General features: G+C 35.8%; 2 protein-coding genes across 2 annotated transcripts in view; one reads left to right on the top strand and one right to left on the bottom strand.

Annotated features, from left to right (window-relative positions):
- Nucleotides 1-17417: 17417 nt before the first annotated feature.
- LOC143237859 (THAP domain-containing protein 1-like) overlaps nt 17418-21299 on the top strand; it is a 33774-nt gene continuing 29892 nt past the window's right edge. Inside the window, exon 1 of the mRNA XM_076477543.1 lies at nt 17418-17686. The gene's annotated coding sequence lies outside the window, so the exon portion shown is untranslated. The remainder of the gene's footprint in view (nt 17687-21299) is intronic.
- Nucleotides 18944-21299, bottom strand: part of LOC143237858 (junctophilin-1-like) — a 73600-nt gene continuing 71244 nt past the window's right edge. The window contains exon 6 of the mRNA XM_076477542.1: nt 18944-20656. Within this exon, the coding sequence (XP_076333657.1) occupies nt 20570-20656 (87 nt within the window). The 3' untranslated portion in view covers nt 18944-20569. The remainder of the gene's footprint in view (nt 20657-21299) is intronic.

The raw sequence follows: 21299 nt of genomic DNA, 5'->3' as shown, positions 1-21299 counted from the left end.
CTGTTGTGGTGATAGTTTTGTTTACATCAGTCAAAACACACACAATCTTTCAAATAATAAAATCACACTGTTGTGGTGATAGTTTTGTTTACATCAGTCAAAACACACATAATCTTTCAAATAATAAAATCATACTGTTTGTTGTGGTGATAGTTTTGTTTACATCAGTCAAAACACACATAACCTTTCAAATAATAAAATCACACTGTTTGTTATGGTGATAGTTTTGTTTACATCAGTCAAAACACACATAACCTTTCAAATAATAAAATCACACTGTTTGTTGTGGTGATAGTTTTGCTTACACCAGTCAAAACACACATAATCTTTCAAATAATAAAATCACACTGTTTGTTGTGGTGATAGTTTTGTTTACACCAGTCAAAACACACATAATCTTTCAAATAATAAAATCACACTGTTTGTTGTGGTGATAGTTTTGTTTACACCAGTCAAAACACACATAATCTTTCAAATAATAAAATCACACTGTTGTGGTGATAGTTTTGTTTACATCAGTCAAAACACACACAATCTTTCAAATAATAAAATCACACTGTTGTGGTGATAGTTTTGTTTACATCAGTCAAAACACACATAATCTTTCAATTAATAAAATCACACTGTTTGTTGTGGTGATAGTTTTGTTTACACCAGTCAAAACACACATAATCTTTCAATTAATAAAATCACACTGTTTGTTGTGGTGATAGTTTTGTTTACACCAGTCAAAACACACATAATCTTTCAATTAATAAAATCACACTGTTTGTTGTGGTGATAGTTTTGTTTACACCAGTCAAAACACACATAATCTTTCAAATACTAAAATCACACTGTTTGTTGTGGTGATAGTTTTGTTTACACCAGTCAAAACACACATAATCTTTCAAATAATGAAATCACACTGTTGTGGTGATAGTTTTGTTTACATCAGTCAAAACACACACAATCTTTCAAATAATAAAATCACACTGTTGTGGTGTTAGTTTTGTTTACATCAGTCAAAACACACATAATCTTTCAAATAATAAAATCATACTGTTTGTTGTGGTGATAGTTTTGTTTACATCAGTCAAAACACACATAATCTTTCAAATAATAAAATCACACTGTTTGCTATGGTGATAGTTTTGTTTACATCAGTCAAAACACACATAATCTTTCAAATAATAAAATCACACTGTTTGTTGTGGTGATAGTTTTGTTTACATCAGTCAAAACACACAATCTTTCAAATAATAAAATCACACTGTTTGCTATGGTGATAGTTTTGTTTACACCAGTCAAAACACACATAATCTTTCAAATAATAAAATCACACTGTTGTGGTGATAGTTTTGTTTACATCAGTCAAAACACACACAATCTTTCAAATAATAAAATCACACTGTTGTGGTGATAGTTTTGTTTACATCAGTCAAAACACACATAATCTTTCAAATAATAAAATCATACTGTTTGTTGTGGTGATAGTTTTGTTTACATCAGTCAAAACACACATAACCTTTCAAATAATAAAATCACACTGTTTGTTATGGTGATAGTTTTGTTTACATCAGTCAAAACACACATAACCTTTCAAATAATAAAATCACACTGTTTGTTGTGGTGATAGTTTTGCTTACACCAGTCAAAACACACATAATCTTTCAAATAATAAAATCACACTGTTTGTTGTGGTGATAGTTTTGTTTACACCAGTCAAAACACACATAATCTTTCAAATAATAAAATCACACTGTTTGTTGTGGTGATAGTTTTGTTTACACCAGTCAAAACACACATAATCTTTCAAATAATAAAATCACACTGTTGTGGTGATAGTTTTGTTTACATCAGTCAAAACACACACAATCTTTCAAATAATAAAATCACACTGTTGTGGTGATAGTTTTGTTTACATCAGTCAAAACACACATAATCTTTCAATTAATAAAATCACACTGTTTGTTGTGGTGATAGTTTTGTTTACACCAGTCAAAACACACATAATCTTTCAATTAATAAAATCACACTGTTTGTTGTGGTGATAGTTTTGTTTACACCAGTCAAAACACACATAATCTTTCAATTAATAAAATCACACTGTTTGTTGTGGTGATAGTTTTGTTTACACCAGTCAAAACACACATAATCTTTCAAATACTAAAATCACACTGTTTGTTGTGATGATAGTTTTGTTTACACCAGTCAAAACACACATAATCTTTCAAATAATGAAATCACACTGTTGTGGTGATAGTTTTGTTTACATCAGTCAAAACACACACAATCTTTCAAATAATAAAATCACACTGTTGTGGTGATAGTTTTGTTTACATCAGTCAAAACACACATAATCTTTCAAATAATAAAATCACACTGTTTGTTGTGGTGATAGTTTTGTTTACACCAGTCAAAACACACATAATCTTTCAAATAATAAAATCACACTGTTTGTTGTGGTGATAGTTTTGTTTACACCAGTCAAAACACACATAATCTTTCAAATAATAAAATCACACTGTTGTGGTGATAGTTTTGTTTACATCAGTCAAAACACACACAATCTTTCAAATAATAAAATCACACTGTTGTGGTGATAGTTTTGTTTACATCAGTCAAAACACACATAATCTTTCAATTAATAAAATCACACTGTTTGTTGTGGTGATAGTTTTGTTTACACCAGTCAAAACACACATAATCTTTCAATTAATAAAATCACACTGTTTGTTGTGGTGATAGTTTTGTTTACACCAGTCAAAACACACATAATCTTTCAATTAATAAAATCACACTGTTTGTTGTGGTGATAGTTTTGTTTACACCAGTCAAAACACACATAATCTTTCAAATACTAAAATCACACTGTTTGTTGTGATGATAGTTTTGTTTACACCAGTCAAAACACACATAATCTTTCAAATAATGAAATCACACTGTTGTGGTGATAGTTTTGTTTACATCAGTCAAAACACACACAATCTTTCAAATAATAAAATCACACTGTTGTGGTGTTAGTTTTGTTTACATCAGTCAAAACACACATAATCTTTCAAATAATAAAATCATACTGTTTGTTGTGGTGATAGTTTTGTTTACATCAGTCAAAACACACATAATCTTTCAAATAATAAAATCACACTGTTTGCTATGGTGATAGTTTTGTTTACATCAGTCAAAACACACATAATCTTTCAAATAATAAAATCACACTGTTTGTTGTGGTGGTAGTTTTGTTTACATCAGTCAAAACACACAATCTTTCAAATAATAAAATCACACTGTTTGCTATGGTGATAGTTTTGTTTACATCAGTCAAAACACACACAATCTTTCAAATAATAAAATCACACTGTTGTGGTGATAGTTTTGTTTACATCAGTCAAAACACACATAATCTTTCAAATAATAAAATCACACTGTTTGTTGTGGTGATCATTTTGTTTACACCAGTCAAAACACACATAATCTTTCAAATAATAAAATCACACTGTTTGCTGTGGTGATAGTTTTGTTTACACCAGTCAAAACACACATAATCTTTCAAATAATAAAATCACATTGTTTGTTGTGGTGACCGTTTTGTTTACACCAGTCAAAACACACATAATCTTTCAAATCATAAAATCACACTGTTTGTTGTGGTGATCGTTTTGTTTACATCAGTCAAAACACACATAATCTTTCAAATAATAAAATCACATTGTTTGTTGTGGTGATAGTTTTGTTTACACCAGTCAAAACACACATAATCTTTCAAATAATAAAATCACACTGTTTGCTATGGTGATAGTTTTGTTTACATCAGTCAAAACACACATAATCTTTGAAATAATAAAATCACAAAAAGTGTTTTTTCGTGAACAGGAGAAAAACACAACCATTTTACATCTAGCACTGACTGTGATAACATTGCCCATTGTGACTGTCAAGGCCTTATTTGAAACTCTTATTTTCACTGAAAGCAAAACTCAGAAATTCAGTCAAGTAGCATCAGGTTATTTAGTTCTGGATGGTTGTTGTTCATATCGAGTCAAGTTAATCTGTTTAAAGATCAATACTGGAGACAATAACACTGAGATCTGTACCAGAGACAGTAACACCGAGATCTGTACTGGAGACAGTAACACTGAGATCTGTACCTGAGACAGTAACAACGAGATCTGTGCCGGAGACAGTAACACCGAGATCTGTACTGGAGACAGTAACACTGAGATCTGTACCAGAGACAGTAACACTGAGATCTGTACTGGAGACAGTAACACTGAGATCTGTTCTGGAGACAGTAACACTGAGATCTGTACTGACAACAGTAACACTGAGATCTGTACTGTAGACAGTAACACTGAGATCTGTACCAGAGACAGTAACACCGAAATCTGTACCGTAGACAGTAACACAGATCTCTACTGGAGACAGTAACACTGAGATCTGTACCTGAGACAGCAACACTGAGATCTGTACTGGAGACAGTAACACTGAGATCTGTACCTGAGACAGTAACACTGAGATTTGTACTGGAGACAGTAACACTAAGATCTAATTCTAAAATTAGCATTTGAAACTAACTAAAACATGTAGCTTATAATTAGCAAAACGTTAGTAGTAACTTAGTTACACTCTAAATGTTCTTCATTATTTAATGGTCCATGTTCAACATCTACTTTAAACTTTAACAAACTGTTAATAGTAGCGTAGTTACACTATTATTCAACAGGGTTTTGTTCAAGATCTAAATATTTAATCGCTAATGACTCTTTAATTCATTATAAAAAAATCATTTTCGACAGTTTCAGTAGTTTGGAACTACTCTGTAGTTACAGGATTGTCGCTACAAATCAGCACAGGTTTCACACACACGTTATTAAACTATATTCTTTTACACTAACATAAATTTACGCTTTTGAACAACGTGGCATCTATTGGTCCATCTTGGCTGTTCCATCCCGTAAACTAAATTAAAATGGTTTAAAAGATAAACAAACAAATTAAAACTAGTCTTTTTTTATTGATATATTTATAAAGCTTTTTCTTAAACTCATAAATTAACTGCCTGTACAATATCTGAAGACAACCCATTTCAAAGGCCATCCACTCTGTTGGGAAAATGAAACTGTATAAGTTATAAATGACTTCCATCCTGCCAAAATTTATATTCGTGTCTCCTTATTCTACTATTGTCACTATTAAATATGAAAACAGATGATGTATCAATACTATAAATTCCCTGTGTACTCTTAAATGCCTCATTTAGACGCACCCCCCAATTATTCTTTTTTTTTAAAAAAAGAAAAATTCAGATCTTTAAATATGTACTCATAAGACAAACTCTCCATCTCAGTTACCCTCCTCTGAACCTTTCTATCAATTTAACGTCTTTCCTAAAGTAAGGTGCCCAAAACTGAAAACGATGCTTCTGGTGTTACCTAACCAGTGACCTGTACAAAATAATTATAACCTCTTCAGACTTGTTAATGGTAGAGCAATAGGGTTTTAAGATGTATCTACCAAAATATTGAATACAACAGCATATTGTTTGTATTGTTTAAGAGACTGATTAACCATTACACCAAGACTCATTTCCTTCGTAACACTGTTAATGTTATTCCTATCCAAATTATAATTCAAGTTATAATAACCCATATAAATTATCTTACATTTATTATAATTAAAATTCATCTACTATTTATTTACCAAACTTACTAAATGATCTATACCCTTTTGTAAATCAGCAGCATCCTATTCACAACCAGCAATACCTCATTCCTAATATTATCTGTAAATTTAAACAATTTATTAACCATTCCTTCATCTATGTCACTGATGAGTAATGGTCCTAAGACTGAGCCCTGAGGTACACCACTTGTGATATTAGTCCAGTTTGACTGTACTCTATTTGTAACAACCATCTGCTTCCTTCTAGCCAGCCACTCTTCTTACAATAGATTATACACAGGCTGTAGAACACTTAGAGTATTTGTACATGTAGATAGCATTCGAGAGATTTGGATTCTGTCTTTCGACATAAAATAGTTCCTTACTCTGGCCATGGCTTTAAGAATGACTTAAAGTACAACTTGCGGAAAAACACTACACGGTGAAGTGTTTAGTTTCGTTATTTTCAAGTTATGTTAACAGTTTATTGGTATCGTTACATTCCTATTTGTTTAGGGATAGAAACAATCTGAATGTGCTGACTGATTATGTTAGTTATTAATTTCGTTGGGAAATCACTTACACTTAAAGAAGATTTAATGTTAATTATTTCTATATAAAATAATTTATGTTAATGATGCCACTAAGAGCTTTTAACCAAAATTATAATAATATTTCTTTGGTTTGAATTTCGCACAAAGCTACACAAGGGCTATCTGCGCTATACTTCCCTAATTTAGCAGTGTAAAACTCGAGGGAAGGCACCTAGTCATCACCAACCCTTGGGCTACTCTTTTACCAACGAATAGTGGAACTGACCGTCACATTATAACGACCCCACGGCTGAAAGGACGAGCATGTTTGGTGTGACGGGGATTCAAACCCGCGACCCGAAGACTACAAGTCGACTGCCTTAACCATCTGGCCATTCTGGGCCTATTTATTTGGTATAAAGTTATTATAGTTAAAATTACAAACCTGAAAAAGATATGTTTATGATAAAGTCCAGTTTCAGACTTCACAAGGACAAAAACGGTAAATAAGATAATTTTTATATTTCAGTGTTGTTTATTTGAATCTTGAAGAAACTTTTCCACCTGTTCTTTATTCTCAGATACAGTAAAAAGTTTAATCCACACACAGCAATGGCTAGAATAATTAGGACATATTTTCAATCAACTCTTTTTAATGATGATAAACTGTGATGATACAAGAGTAACTTAACCTAACACTAACTTCATTTATTTCATTGTATATAATATATCTTCCAGTTAAACAAAATATGCTCTTTACTTGCTGTTTCAAATAATTTTCAATAAAGAAGGTAATTTTGATGGTTTATTTCGCAAATTAAGTTTATCGTGTCGTGATGAAAATTAATTCTTTGATGCTGTCAACAAAATCAAAACTTTTACTAGTTTTTGATATACTCTCTGATATTAGAGATGATATCTCTTAGTTTATGATATACTGTGTACGTTTGTGTATGTTATCTTATAGCAAAGCCATATCGGGCTATATGCTGAGTACACCGAGGGGAACAGAACCCCTGATTTTGGCGTTGTAAATCCGCAGACTTACTGCTCTACCAGCGGGGGACATTATGATATACTATCCGATATTATATATGATATGTCTTAGTTTATGATGTGCTATTCGATATTAGATATAATATGTCTTCTACAACAGTATGATCCATAAAAACGAAAACATGCTAATATAGACCTTGACATAGAAACACACCAATACAGAAATGTGGACTTTTCACGTAATTCATAGGGTGCACGTATTCACCCCCGGGAACGTTTAATAGTTACTCAGGCTCGTGCACCTGATACTTCTAAATCATAAGTCTGAAAATAACTTCAGATCACACTATGAGAAGAAGAAAGAGAAATACTAGATATACATGTGAACCACCGCCGACCTCAGATCACATTAATTTACTTCAAGAAGCCGTAGAATGTTGTTCATTCAGTGAACCTGAATCAGACAACACCCAGCTTTCAACTGAAGACAGTGTTAATACACCATGCAACTCTCCCAAGGACCGACACCGAGACAACTGAACCCACCGACCGACCGAACAAGTCAAAGCCTGGCCAAACCTTGTCCCCTTCCAAGATTTCTACGGATCCTTCACCTTCCATCACTCAACAATCTCTCCCCAAGATGCCTCCAGCAGTCACTGTCGAGGGCATTCCAGTCACCGCCAGGATCCCTGAAATCGCTAAGGAACTTAAAAACTTATTCCCACAAGTAGCATTCAACCACCTCAGGCGACTCCCTAGAGGGGAAGTTGTTATCAAATACGCTGATTTACATGGATATTCGACAATACTCAAAACCTGGCCAAGTACTGCCTTTAAGGGCGCCAACATTTCAGTTCGTGTTGCAGGTAACCAACTCCCTGGGAAAGAAATTGTAATCCGAGGTGTCCCCTTCGATGTTACTATGGACGAAGTCAAGGAAGAGCTCGCGCGGCCCAGGACATTCATACTAACAAAATTGACCGCATCAAATCTCCCAAAACTGGCCTACCTACTCCACTGGTAAAAATTAGTATCCCCAACGTTAAGGATGCGGAAACAATATTATCATCAGGTGTAATTCTCTATTATTCACATCACCAGGTAGAAGAAGTCAGGTATTCAGCCCCCAGAATCACACAGTGCTACAAATGCCAATGCTTTGGGCACACTGCGATAGTCTGTAGATCATCCGTTCGGTGTGTTAGATGTAGCGGCCTCCATCAAGTTTCAGTGTGCCCCAGTGCAAGAGATGTCACCCGGTGTGCTAATTGCAACGAGCCCCATGCCTCTTCCAACCGAGGCTGCCCCAAGTTTCAGGCAGCCCTTCAAGCACAGCAGACAACTTCACTAAATACGCAAACAGCCAACACAACCAAGAAAACTATTCAGTTCGCTACACCTCTGATTTCACAACCTACCAAAAAGCAGCACTCGGGTAATGCCCCACTTTCATCCAGTCTACCTAACCCCACAACCCAGAAATCGTATGCAGCCGCTGCAAACCCTCTTGGCCCACTTCAAGACAAGTATGCTTTTTTACAGAACCAAATATTAACCTCAGAAGTGATAATTCTTGCCAACGTCCTTACGGAAACCAGCATTGAAGAAAACTACGTAACTAATTTAGTACGCAAAAGGCGCAATTATCACCTTCAGACTAAGACAGCCCTGAATCCTATATGACTGGGCAGAATCCTAGCACTGAAACAACTGGAGCGAGACCGAGCTGTAAGAACCATCCTTGATGATATGTAAGTACTGTTTTACATTGGTAAAGATAACTCATATTAACATTAGAGAGGGTTTATACCAAAACAAATATGAACTGTTCCAACTGCTTAAATCAACAAACACTGAAATACTATTCCTAAACAAAACTTTACTGAAAGAAAATACTACGTTTAACATCCCAGACTGTAATATGAAACATATACCACATGACAATGACCAGCGTGGCATTACAGTACTTTACTGATGAAACATATACCACACGGCCATGACCGGCGTGGCATTACAGTACTTTACTGATGAAACATATACCACACGGCCATGACCTGCGTGGTATTACAGTACTTTACTGATGAAAATATACCACACGGCCATGACCGGAGTGGCATTACAGTACTTTACTGATGAAAATATACCACACAACCATGACTCGTGGCATTACAGTACTTGATGAAACATATACCACATGGCCATGACCGGCGTGGTATTACAGTACTTTACTGATGAAACATACACCACACGGCCATGACCTGCGTGGCATTACAGTACTTTACTGATGAAAATATACCACACAACCATGACTCGTGGCATTACAGTACTTGATGAAACATATACCACACGGCCATGACCTGCGTGGTATTACAGTACTTTACTGATGAAAATATACCACACGGCCATGACCTGCGTGGCATTACAGTACTTTACTGATGAAAATATACCACACAAACATGACTCGTGGCATTACAGTACTTGATGAAACATATACCATACGGCCATGACCGGAGTGGCATTACAGTACTTTACTGATGAAACATACACCACACGGCCATGACCTGCGTGGTATTACAGTACTTTACTGATGAAAATATACCACACGGCCATGACCTGCGTGGCATTACAGTACTTTACTGATGAAAATATACCACACAACCATGACTCGTGGCATTACAGTACTTGATGAAACATATACCACATGGCCATGACCGGCGTGGTATTACAGTACTTTACTGATGAAACATACACCACACGGCCATGACCTGCGTGGCATTACAGTACTTTACTGATGAAAATATACCACACAACCATGACTCGTGGCATTACAGTACTTGATGAAACATATACCACATGGCCATGACCGGCGTGGTATTACAGTACTTTACTGATGAAACATATACCACACGGCCATAACCGGCGTGGCATTACAGTACTTTACTGATGAAACATATACCACACGGCCATGACCTGAGTGGCATTACAGTACTTTACTGATGAAAATATACCACACCGCCATGACTGGCGTGGCATTACAGTACTTTACTGATGAAAATATACCACACGGCCATGACCGGCGTGGCATTACAGTACTTTACTGATGAAAATATACCACACGGCCATGACCGCGTGGCATTACAGTACTTGATGAAACATATACCACACGGCCATGACCGGAGTGGCATTACAGTACTTTACTGATGAAACATATACCACACGGCCATGACTCGTGGCATTACAGTACTTGATGAAACATATACCACACGGCCATGACCGGCGTGGCATTACAGTACTTTACTGATGAAACATATACCACATGGCCATGACTGGCGTGGCATTACAGTACTTTACTGATGAAACATATACCACATGGCCATGACCTAAGTGGCATTACAGTACTTTACTGATGAAAATATACCACACGGCCATGACCGGCGTGGCATTACAGTACTTTACTGATGAAACATATACCACATGGCCATGACCTAAGTGGCATTACAGTACTTTACTGATGAAAATATACCACACGGCCATGACCGCGTGGCATTACAGTACTTGATGAAACATATACCACACGGCCATGACCGGAGTGGCATTACAGTACTTGATGAAACATATACCACATGGCCATGACCGGCTTGGCATTACAGTACTTTACTGATGAAACATATACCACACGGCCATGACTCGTGGCATTACAGTACTTGATGAAACATATACCACATGGCCATGACCGGCTTGGCATTACAGTACTTTACTGATGAAACATATACCACACGGCCATGACTCATTGGCATTACAGTACTGATGAAACATATACCACATGGCCATGACCGACGGCATTACAGTGCTTTACTGATGAAACATATACCACACGGCCATGACTCGTGGCATTACAGTGCTTGATGAAACATATACCACATGGCCATGACCGGCGGGCATTACAGTGCTTTACTGATGAAACATATACCACATGGCCATGACCGGCGGCATTACAGTGCTTTACTGATGAAACATATACCACATGGCCATGACCTGGGGTGGCATTACAGTGCTTTACTGATGAAAATATACCACACCGCCATGACTGGCGCGGCATTACAGTACTTTACTGATGAAAATATACCACACGGCCATGACTCGTGGCATTACAGTACTTGATGAAACATATACCACATGGCCATGACCGGCGTGGTATTACAGTATGCTTTACTGATGAAACATATACCACATGGCCATGACCTAAGTGGCATTACAGTACTTTACTGATGAAAATATACCACACGGCCATGACCGCGTGGCATTACAGTACTTGATGAAACATATACCACACGGCCATGACCGGATTGGCATTACAGTACTTTACTGATGAAACATATACCACACGGCCATGACTCGTGGCATTACAGTACTTGATGAAACATATACCACATGGCCATGACCGGCTTGGCATTACAGTACTTTACTGATGAAACATATACCACATGGCCATGACCTAAGTGGCATTACAGTACTTTACTGATGAAAATATACCACACCGCCATGACTGGTGCGGCATTACAGTACTTTACTGATGAAAATATACCACACGGCCATGACTCGTGGCATTACAGTACTTGATGAAACATATACCACATGGCCATGACCGGCGTGGTATTACAGTACTTTACTGATGAAACATATACCACATGGACATGACCGGCGTGGTATTACAGTACTTTACTGATGAAACATATACCACACGGCCATGACCTGCGTGGCATTACAGTACTTTACTGATGAAAATATACCACACGGCCATGACCGGCGTGGCATTACAGTAATTTACTGATGAAACACATACCACACGGCCATGACCCGAGTGTCATTACAGTACTTTACTGAAGAAAATATACCACACGGCCATGACCGGCGTGTCATTACAGTACTTTACTGATGAAAATATTTCACATGGCCATGACTGGAGTGGTATTACAGTATTTTACTGATTAAACATATACCACATTGCCATGACCGGCGTTGTATTACAGTACTTTACTGATGAAACATATACCACACGGCCATGATTGGCGTGGCACTACAGTACTTTACCATAATTCCTTGGTTACCTCATTTCCTTAACATACACGACTGATAATGAGATTATTATTCTACAAATGCTCAACACGTGTATCGCCGTCACTTTAGCTGCTACATAGTTTCCCCTCGATCTAAACCTGATTTAAACATTGTACAAAATATATGCAATTCGTATCCTAACACGATTATCATAGGTAACCTTAACAACAAATACACTGATTTTAGTTGCCGAACTACAAACCGTAATGGAACCTTACTACATAAGTTCATAGAGAACAATAATCTGGTTACGATGAACAATAATCAAGCCTCTCACACACAGCGAAGACATCCTTGACCTGATAATATCCCAATTTCGACTGTTTCAGCAACTACTCAACTTTCAGATTCGCCATGACATTGAAAGCGATCGCTATCCGATCTACATTGAAGTCTCCCCTAACCTTCTTCTTAAATCAAGCACACGACCGCTCATACTAGATTATTCCCTCGCTGATTGTGATAGCTTAAACAAGTATATCGAAAACCAATTACCCCAAGCACTGACTATGGCCTCCTGTAAACAGGATATAGAAAATTGTGCATCACTAATAACCAAAACCATTAATCAAGCGATCAAAAAAGAACAAAAAACATTCCCTGTACCATACACTGTACCAATCCCAGATCTTGGAAAATTAACCCAGAACTACATCAAGCTATTATTCACAGACGACGGTTAAGGCGACTTTTCATTAGCACTCGCAGCCCAAACATTAAAACTCAGATTAACAACACTAACAATAGGATCAAAATCCTAATTAAATGTCTCCAAGCCCACAACTGGAATGAATACCATTGAAAAATCATATCCAAATCCTGCTCTCTTCTGGAAAAAGGTTAAAACCATAATGAAGACACAATCTAGTAACAACTTCCCAGATATCAAGTACAATAATATTTCTGCAACCTCTGACCAAGATAAACCCAACCTTTTTTGCCCAATATTTCACGAACACTTTCGTTACCCCAAACGTCTCATCCTTTGATCAATCGCACTATTACCAAGTTAATCAGATAATTAGTTCGAACCCTACTCTTTTCTCCGCCCGATTCCCCATTAATTTAAACCAAGTCAATCAGCCTTCCTATTATTACACCCGTCCTATAATCCAAACCGAGTTAAGGCTTAAGAAAATTAAAAATAAAGCTTCTGGACCTGATAGTATTAGTTATATAAACACTTGTCCGACACCAATATAAACCACCTAGACACAATTTGTAACCTATCCCTAATATAGTCCTTGTCCGACACCAATCTAAACCACCTAGTCACAATTTGTATCCTATCCCTAATATAGTTCTTGTCCAACACCAATCTAAACCACCTAGTCACAATTTGTAACCTAGCCCTAATATAATTCTTGTCCAACACCAATCTAAACCACTTAGTCACAATTTGTATCCTATCCCTAATATAGTTCTTGTCCAACACTAATCTAAACCACCTAGTCACAATTTGTAACCTATCCTAATATGGTTCTTGTCCAGCACCAATCTAAACCACCTGGTCACAATTTGTAACCTATCCCTAATATGGTTCTTGTCCGACACCAATCTAAACCACCTAGTCACAATTTGTAACCTATCCTAATATGGTTCTTGTCCGACACCAATCTAAACCACCTGGTCACAATTTGTAACCTATCCTAATATGGTTCTTGTCCGACACCAATCTAAACCACCTGGTCACAATTTGTAACCTATCCTAATATGGTTCTTGTCCGACACAATCTAAACCACCTGGTCACAATTTGTAACCTATCCTAATATGGTTCTTGTCCGACACCAATCTAAACCACCTAGTCACAATTTGTAACCTATCCCTAATATGGTTCTTGTCCGACACCAATCTAAACCACCTGGTCACAATTTGTAATCTATCTCTAATATGGTTCTTGTCCGACACTAATCTAAACCACCTGGTCACAATTTGTATCCTATCCCTAATATGGTTCTTGTCCAGCACCAATCTAAACCACCTGGTCACAATTTGTAACCTATCCTAATATAATTCTTGTCCAGCACCAATCTAAACCACTTGGTCACAATTTGTATCCTATCCCTAATATGGTTCTTGTCCAGCACTAATCTAAACCACCTAGTCACAATTTGTAACCTATCCTAATATGGTTCTTGTCCAGCACCAATCTAAACCACCTAGTCACAATTTGTAACCTATCCCTAATATAGTTCTTGTCCGACACCAATCTAAACCACCTAGTCACAATTTGTAACCTATCCTAATATGGTTCTTGTCCGACACCAATCTAAACCACCTAGTCACAATTTGTAACCTATCCCTAATATAGTTCTTGTCCGACACCAATCTAAACCACCTAGTCACAATTTGTAACCTATCCCTAATATAGTTCTTGTCCGACACCAATCTAAACCACCTAGTCACAATTTGTAACCTATCCTAATATGGTTCTTGTCCGACACCAATCTAAACCACCTAGTCACAATTTGTAATCTATCTCTAATATAGTTCTTGTCCGACACTAATCTAAACCACCTAGTCACAATTTGTAATCTATCTCTAATATAGTTCTTGTCCGACACCAATCTAAACCACCTAGTCACAATTTTTAACCTATCCCTTTTCTCAGGATATTACCAACACATCTGGAAATCTGCCATAATTAAAGTCATCCCCCAAAATGACAAGAACCCATGCAACCCAAACAACGATAGACCGATCAGTCTCCTAAATACCCTAGGAAAACTTGTGAAGAAAACAATTACCAATGTAATTTGATGTTTCCTCGAGACCAATAATTTAATAAGCGAAACCCAGAATTCTGGTAGGAAAAACAGACAAACTACCGACCACCTAGCCCGTCTCAACGAATCAGTTGGTTTCAACCGTAAACAAACAACTATCGCTACCTTTCTGGACGTCCAAAAAGCATTTGATTTAGTCTAGCATGATGGACTACGTTATAAGATTCTTGCCCTCGTCATTCCGCAAGTTTTTATTCGCTGGATATCCAGCTTCCTTACTAAACGTACAGCTAATATTAAAGTAAATACCTCTGTTTTGAAGTCCTTAATCTAAATGCGGGTGTACCTCAAGGATCTGTACTCAGCCCAATTCTCTATAATATATATATATTAATGACACACCCTTTCCCCTCTTAACTCTAACTTTACCTCCCAGTACGCTGATGATATCGCAATTTGGAGCACCTCAAGCAACCCCCATACTGCTGCATCCAGGGCTTAAGTCATGACGACGCTGTATCTCAGTGGTGTAATAGATGGCGTGTAGTTTTAAACCCCACGAAATCACAAGCTATCGCTTTTCACAGAAAAGTTAATAAATACGGGAAAAAAATTCAAAAGTTTAAAACTTAACCTCAGTAACACCGATATCATCTTCACTAAATCTATTACTTTTTAAAACTTAACCTCAGTAACACCGATATCATCTTCACTAAATCTATTACTTTTTAAAACTTAACCTCAGTAACACCGATATCATCTTCACTAAATCTATTACTTTTTAAAACTTAACCTCAGTAACACCGATATCATCTTCACTAAATCTATTACTTTTTAAAACTTAACCTCAGTAACACCGATATCATCTTCACTAAATCTATTACTTTTTAAAACTTAACCTCAGTAACACCGATATCATCTTCACTAAATCTATTACTTTTCTTGGTCTTATCATGACTCAAAACTTATCCTGGACTCGACACTTTCAGAAAATCTGTACCCAAGCAACCAATAAAATTTTCTTTCTCAATCGCATCAGTGGCCCTAACAAAGGCTGCTCCCCCAACATCATCACCACTCTATATGGCCCTAACAAAGGCTGCTCCCCCAACATCATCATCACTCTATACAAAGCATTCTTTACACCATTAATTGAATATGGTAATGCAGTTACATGGAACATGACCGATAAACAATATACAATCACTTGCAAAACCGCATAATTAAAATCGCTTACCGCCTTCCTAACTACACTCCCAGATCATACCTAACTCAGCTCTTATCAATTCAGGATAGATTTATTAAACTTGCCAATCGCTACTACACTAAAGCTTTAGACAGAAATCTCCAAACACGCCAATTATTCCAACTCGCAGGCACACCTCAATCCTGGGCAAAGTACACATCACCATTACACTTCATTACCAACCACACTGACTTGTATTAACTGTTAACGTTGAATCATAGCCTATAGGATTACCCATTTATATGTGATTAATCATACCCTATACATGTCATTAATATTTCACATTTCAGGTTGGTTACTCGGTGCGTAGAGTTTTCGCCCACCCAGTGAAAGTGGTTTTCTCCGGTTTCCCCCCCCCCATCTAATTTCCTGTCATTGAATTTATAGATCACCGGCACCCTGGCTCTGAAAGGTCGTCTGTATCCCCCTCTCTCTCTCTTCTTCCTTTATTTATTTTTCTTTTATTGTTATTATTACCCACCCTTCTATGTCTTGTTCTTTTCTCTCTCTCTTTCCCTCTCCTTATGTCACCGGTTCCTTTGACAAGTGTGACCTGCTGCATCCTTGATCTCCCTGCTCCAGTTGTTGCTAATGAAACTCGTCCTCACTGTACCAACCCAGCTGTCCTGGTCCTCATCTTTCCTATATGATTGCAATATTCTGACATTAACAATTCAAGTTTCTTCACCTTGTTTTTCGACCTCCGTAGTCAGGTCTCATCTCACCGTAACGCGTGTGTGGTTGAAGAGAAACACCCAAACTACCAAGTTTTTTTTTTTTTAAAAAAAGCAGAGTTTGGAGTACAAGATAATTTTGTTATAAGAATGTCATTAAAATAAACTTTTCGTGTTGTTAAACAGACAGTCGGTCACCCGATTTATAAGTCACTATTAGGATTATACAACATGAAAAAGGAACAAACTTGTTTCTACGACACCAACAAAAGACCTTAAAATAGCGCTATTTATGATTTTAAATGATATTCTGCCAAGACGACCACGACGAAATAGAGAAAATACGATTTTAATAATTGGGAAACAAAATTTTTAAAGACAATTTTTTCACTTTAAAATCAGTAAGCGCCAGTATTTATAAATCACCCAAAGTAGGAAACGGTATCGAGTTTCATGTTGTGAATCGCTTGCCCAGAAATGAGGGTTAACAATTTAAGGAAGGGATATAAGTCTGTTTGGAACCTTAAGATAAACTTTACAACGTATCGAAATATATGTTAGTAAGGGTAATTATGAACTAAATAGCTTTACCCTCTTTGAATGTAATGATTTGAATGAAAGAATCATTAGACCTAAATTCACAATGATTTTTGATACTCTACGAAGATTTTCTAAAGAATCATTAGACCTAAATTCACAATGATTTTTAATACTCTACGAAGATTTTCTACTGGTGCTGCCAAAAGGTAATATTATTTTGACCTTTAACTTAAAATAATTAATTTTCATATTTTAAAATTAAAGACATTAAGAAATATCATTATGATATTTAATTTATTAAACAGTAGACGTGGTAAAAATTCAATGTTTTTTTCTCAAATCTAATCCAAACTGAAACGCATTTTATATACAACATTCTGTGTGTAGGAATATTTTACTTTCTTTTCCAGTTTTGCTTCAGTGTGTAGGAATATTTTACTTTACCAGTTTTGTTTCAGTGTATAGGAACATTCTACCTTCTTTACTGGTTTTGTTTCAGTGTATAGGTATAGTTTTTTAAAATGACTTTATTGGCTTTGGATGCATATTTAAATATGTATCCTTGAGGTTTAATAGTGCAGTAAATAAAATCATATTTTGAGATCTAACAACAACCTTTTGAGTATTATTTTCCTTTATTCATTTTCAGTCATGAACCCATCGCATTGAGTCTGTGAGAAAAGAAAACTTTAATATATAACTAGACATGAAATAGGAAGTACTGAACACACAATAACATATAATGTTTCTGTGGACTTGAGTCCTGTACATTCAATGTAACAGCATCAAAGTTTCATTTAGTTTGTTTATATTTGTGGATAAGGTTTAACTGATTGAAACATACAAAGACTATCGAGGCAACCAGCTGATTCTTAAATAGCACCTTTGTACTTCTATAGTTACAAAATAACTACGAATCACAAGTATTGGTCTAACATGTCTTGTCAACTTACCCAGCACACCTTATAGCCTATAACTTAATAAGTTTATAAAACATGTTACTAGTATAATAAGCAAGTCATACTGAAATAGTCAAATCTAATAAAGGCACTAATCCTGGGGCTTTGGAATGAAATGTTGGGAACAGTTTATGCTTAATAACATTTATCTAATAAGGAAAACAAAACCACCACTAATTACACTGCACAACAAACCTTTTGCTTCTTGAACACTGTTGGGTGTTCCTTATTGATTTTTGGCTGCTGATCACGAAAATCATATCCAGATTTGCCCATCATGTACCATTTCATCGCAATCTTCAGTTTCACCAGGACATTATTACAATGGAAAAACAATAACAGGACAACTGGAATCCGTCAATGCTTGCTGACTACTGTTGGGCACTGCAGCGTGATGCACCGAACATTGAATACAAACAAAATCAGGAGCAAAACACTTTTAATTATGTTGAACTTAATAGCATATTAGAAACATAAGCGCAATTAAATACGTTATTGCGGTAAACAGTTAACTGTCTATTTCTCAGAGTTCCTACGTGATGAAGCAAAACCAAAACTATATTTGTGCATACCAACCAGGTTCCTGTCTCAATCAGCAAAAACTTTTCAGGAAGCAAAACTACTCAAAAAAATTGTTGTGCAGTGTTATATGAACCATGTTCTGAAACATAGAAACTCTTTGACCTAAACATCTTTTATTTTAATTTCATAACTGTTTGTATAACTGAATAAGTTATATGTATATATTGGTCATTAGTGTGTGATAGAGTTTAAAATATTTAAAACAAGAAATTACAATCACTCAGAAAAAGTTCAAGTTAGAAGTAATCTGAGTTTCTGATAATATCAGTAAACTGAGAAGGATTATAAACAGTTTTTCTCCATTTTGCTTTCCAAACATATATTTGTATTTCCTTTAGAAACAGATTTTATTGTAACAAAACATTCTTCCTTCACTCTGTTAACAAGTAATATATTTATCTTTTCTGCAATAATTGTTAGTGACAACAAATGTACCTTAACAAGGAAGTGTACTATGATAGATTGAAACTAAAATCTTTATATAATAATTTATACTTTATCTTAAAGCATGATTTAAATAAAATTATAAAGATTTCCATGAACACTTCAACTTGATAATATAGCTAAGTAAAATAATTTTTATCCAAATACAACATTTTCTAAATGCAGTGGATTTTAATACTCTACAATTTTCTTTTTACCTTGAAAACCAAAGAGATAACTGTGTTTAGTCCCTGCAACAAATGGAACTTTCAGATATACCTTATTTTTATATTCATGTGAACTGGTTCATGTTAGATAATGTACAAGTTTTCTGATACAAAAATGAGAGATCACAACATGATCATAATGCTCAATTATATAAATTTTCTGTAAACTTTAATCAGATGTCTTGTCAGCAGCCAAGCTCCTGTGAAGAACTTGGCCAAATGTAACGAAGCTCCTTGAGGTTACTCCTGTGAAGAACTTGGCCAAATGTAACCAAGCTCCTTAAAGTTACTCCTGTGAAGAACTTGGTCAAATGTAACCAAGCTCCTTAAAGTTACTCCTGTGAAGAACTTGGTCAAATGTAACAAAGCTCCTTAAAGTTACTCCTGTGAAAGAACTTGGTCAAATGTAACCAAGCTCCTTAAAGTTACTTCTGTGAAGAACTTGGCCAAATGTAACCAAGCTCCTTAAAGTTACTTCTGTGAAGAACTTGGCCAAATGTAACCAAGCTCCTTAAAGTTACTCCTGTGAAGAACTTGGCCAAATGTAACCAAGATCCTTAAAGTTGCTCCTGTGAAGAACTTGGCCAAATGTAACCAAGATCCTTAAAGTTGCTCCTGTGAAGAACTTGGCCAAATGTAACCAAGCTCCTCAAAATTGCTCCTATAAATAGCTGTGACAAATGTGGCCAAACTCCTTAAAGTTGCTCCTATAATGGGCTGTGACACATGTGGCCAAACTCTTTAAAGTTGCTCCTATGAAGGACTAAGAGAAATCTAATAAAACGTGGTAGCAGTGAAAAACGAAAACCTCACTTTCCATTATGGGCTATTGATGACCCCTCAGCAACAACAAGGTCTAGAACATCATTACTTCAAGTACATCATTTCGGTGTCTAGATTATGTCAAGAGCTTAAAGAACATGATGGCTAGACTGATGTTGACAAATAAAACCATCATAACAAACTGTTGTCTTGAAATCCAGTCCTAAGTAGAAAACAGTCATGTTACTAAAGATCTGGAACGATTTTTAAAACTATACAGTTAACGATTCAAAGAAATTAAAAAATATAAATCAAATATTCTTAGTTTTTAACTTACACTGAACAATGAAAATATGAATATTTATAAAACAAGAATTGACAAAAACTAGATACAAACATCATACCTGGAGCAACATTTCCAGTTCTCTGCTATTTTAGGTCAGTTTTATATTATAACCTCTTAAACAATATTATTATGTTTTTCAACTCTGAAGAGGCCACTAGAGACATACATGTGAAACTATTTTATTTGGTGGTAAAACCACAGCTGAATGTCTCTAGTATTCTCCACATCTTGAAAAAGGAAAATATTCCTTATATGCACAGAAAGATAAACATGGCATATCTGTATAAAACTATAATATTAAATACATGTTTATCATACATTACTTATGTGTTAAATAAATTAATGAGTATGAAACAATATCTATATTGTAGTAAGAAGTAGTGATTGTAAAATATTTATTTTAATATTTCATCTTGTAGAGTTATCAGGTAATATTAATTACTGACCTTTGTCTCTCAGAGTAAAGTTATCAGGTAATACTAATTACTGACCTTTGTCTCTCAGGGTAAAGTTATCAGGT

The sequence above is a fragment of the Tachypleus tridentatus genome, chromosome 13, assembly GCF_004210375.1.
Source record: "Tachypleus tridentatus isolate NWPU-2018 chromosome 13, ASM421037v1, whole genome shotgun sequence".
In the NCBI taxonomy this organism is placed as follows: Eukaryota; Metazoa; Arthropoda; class Merostomata; order Xiphosura; family Limulidae; genus Tachypleus; species Tachypleus tridentatus.
Note: the sequence above shows the minus strand (reverse complement) of the source record. Positions and strands in the feature narration are given on the sequence as shown.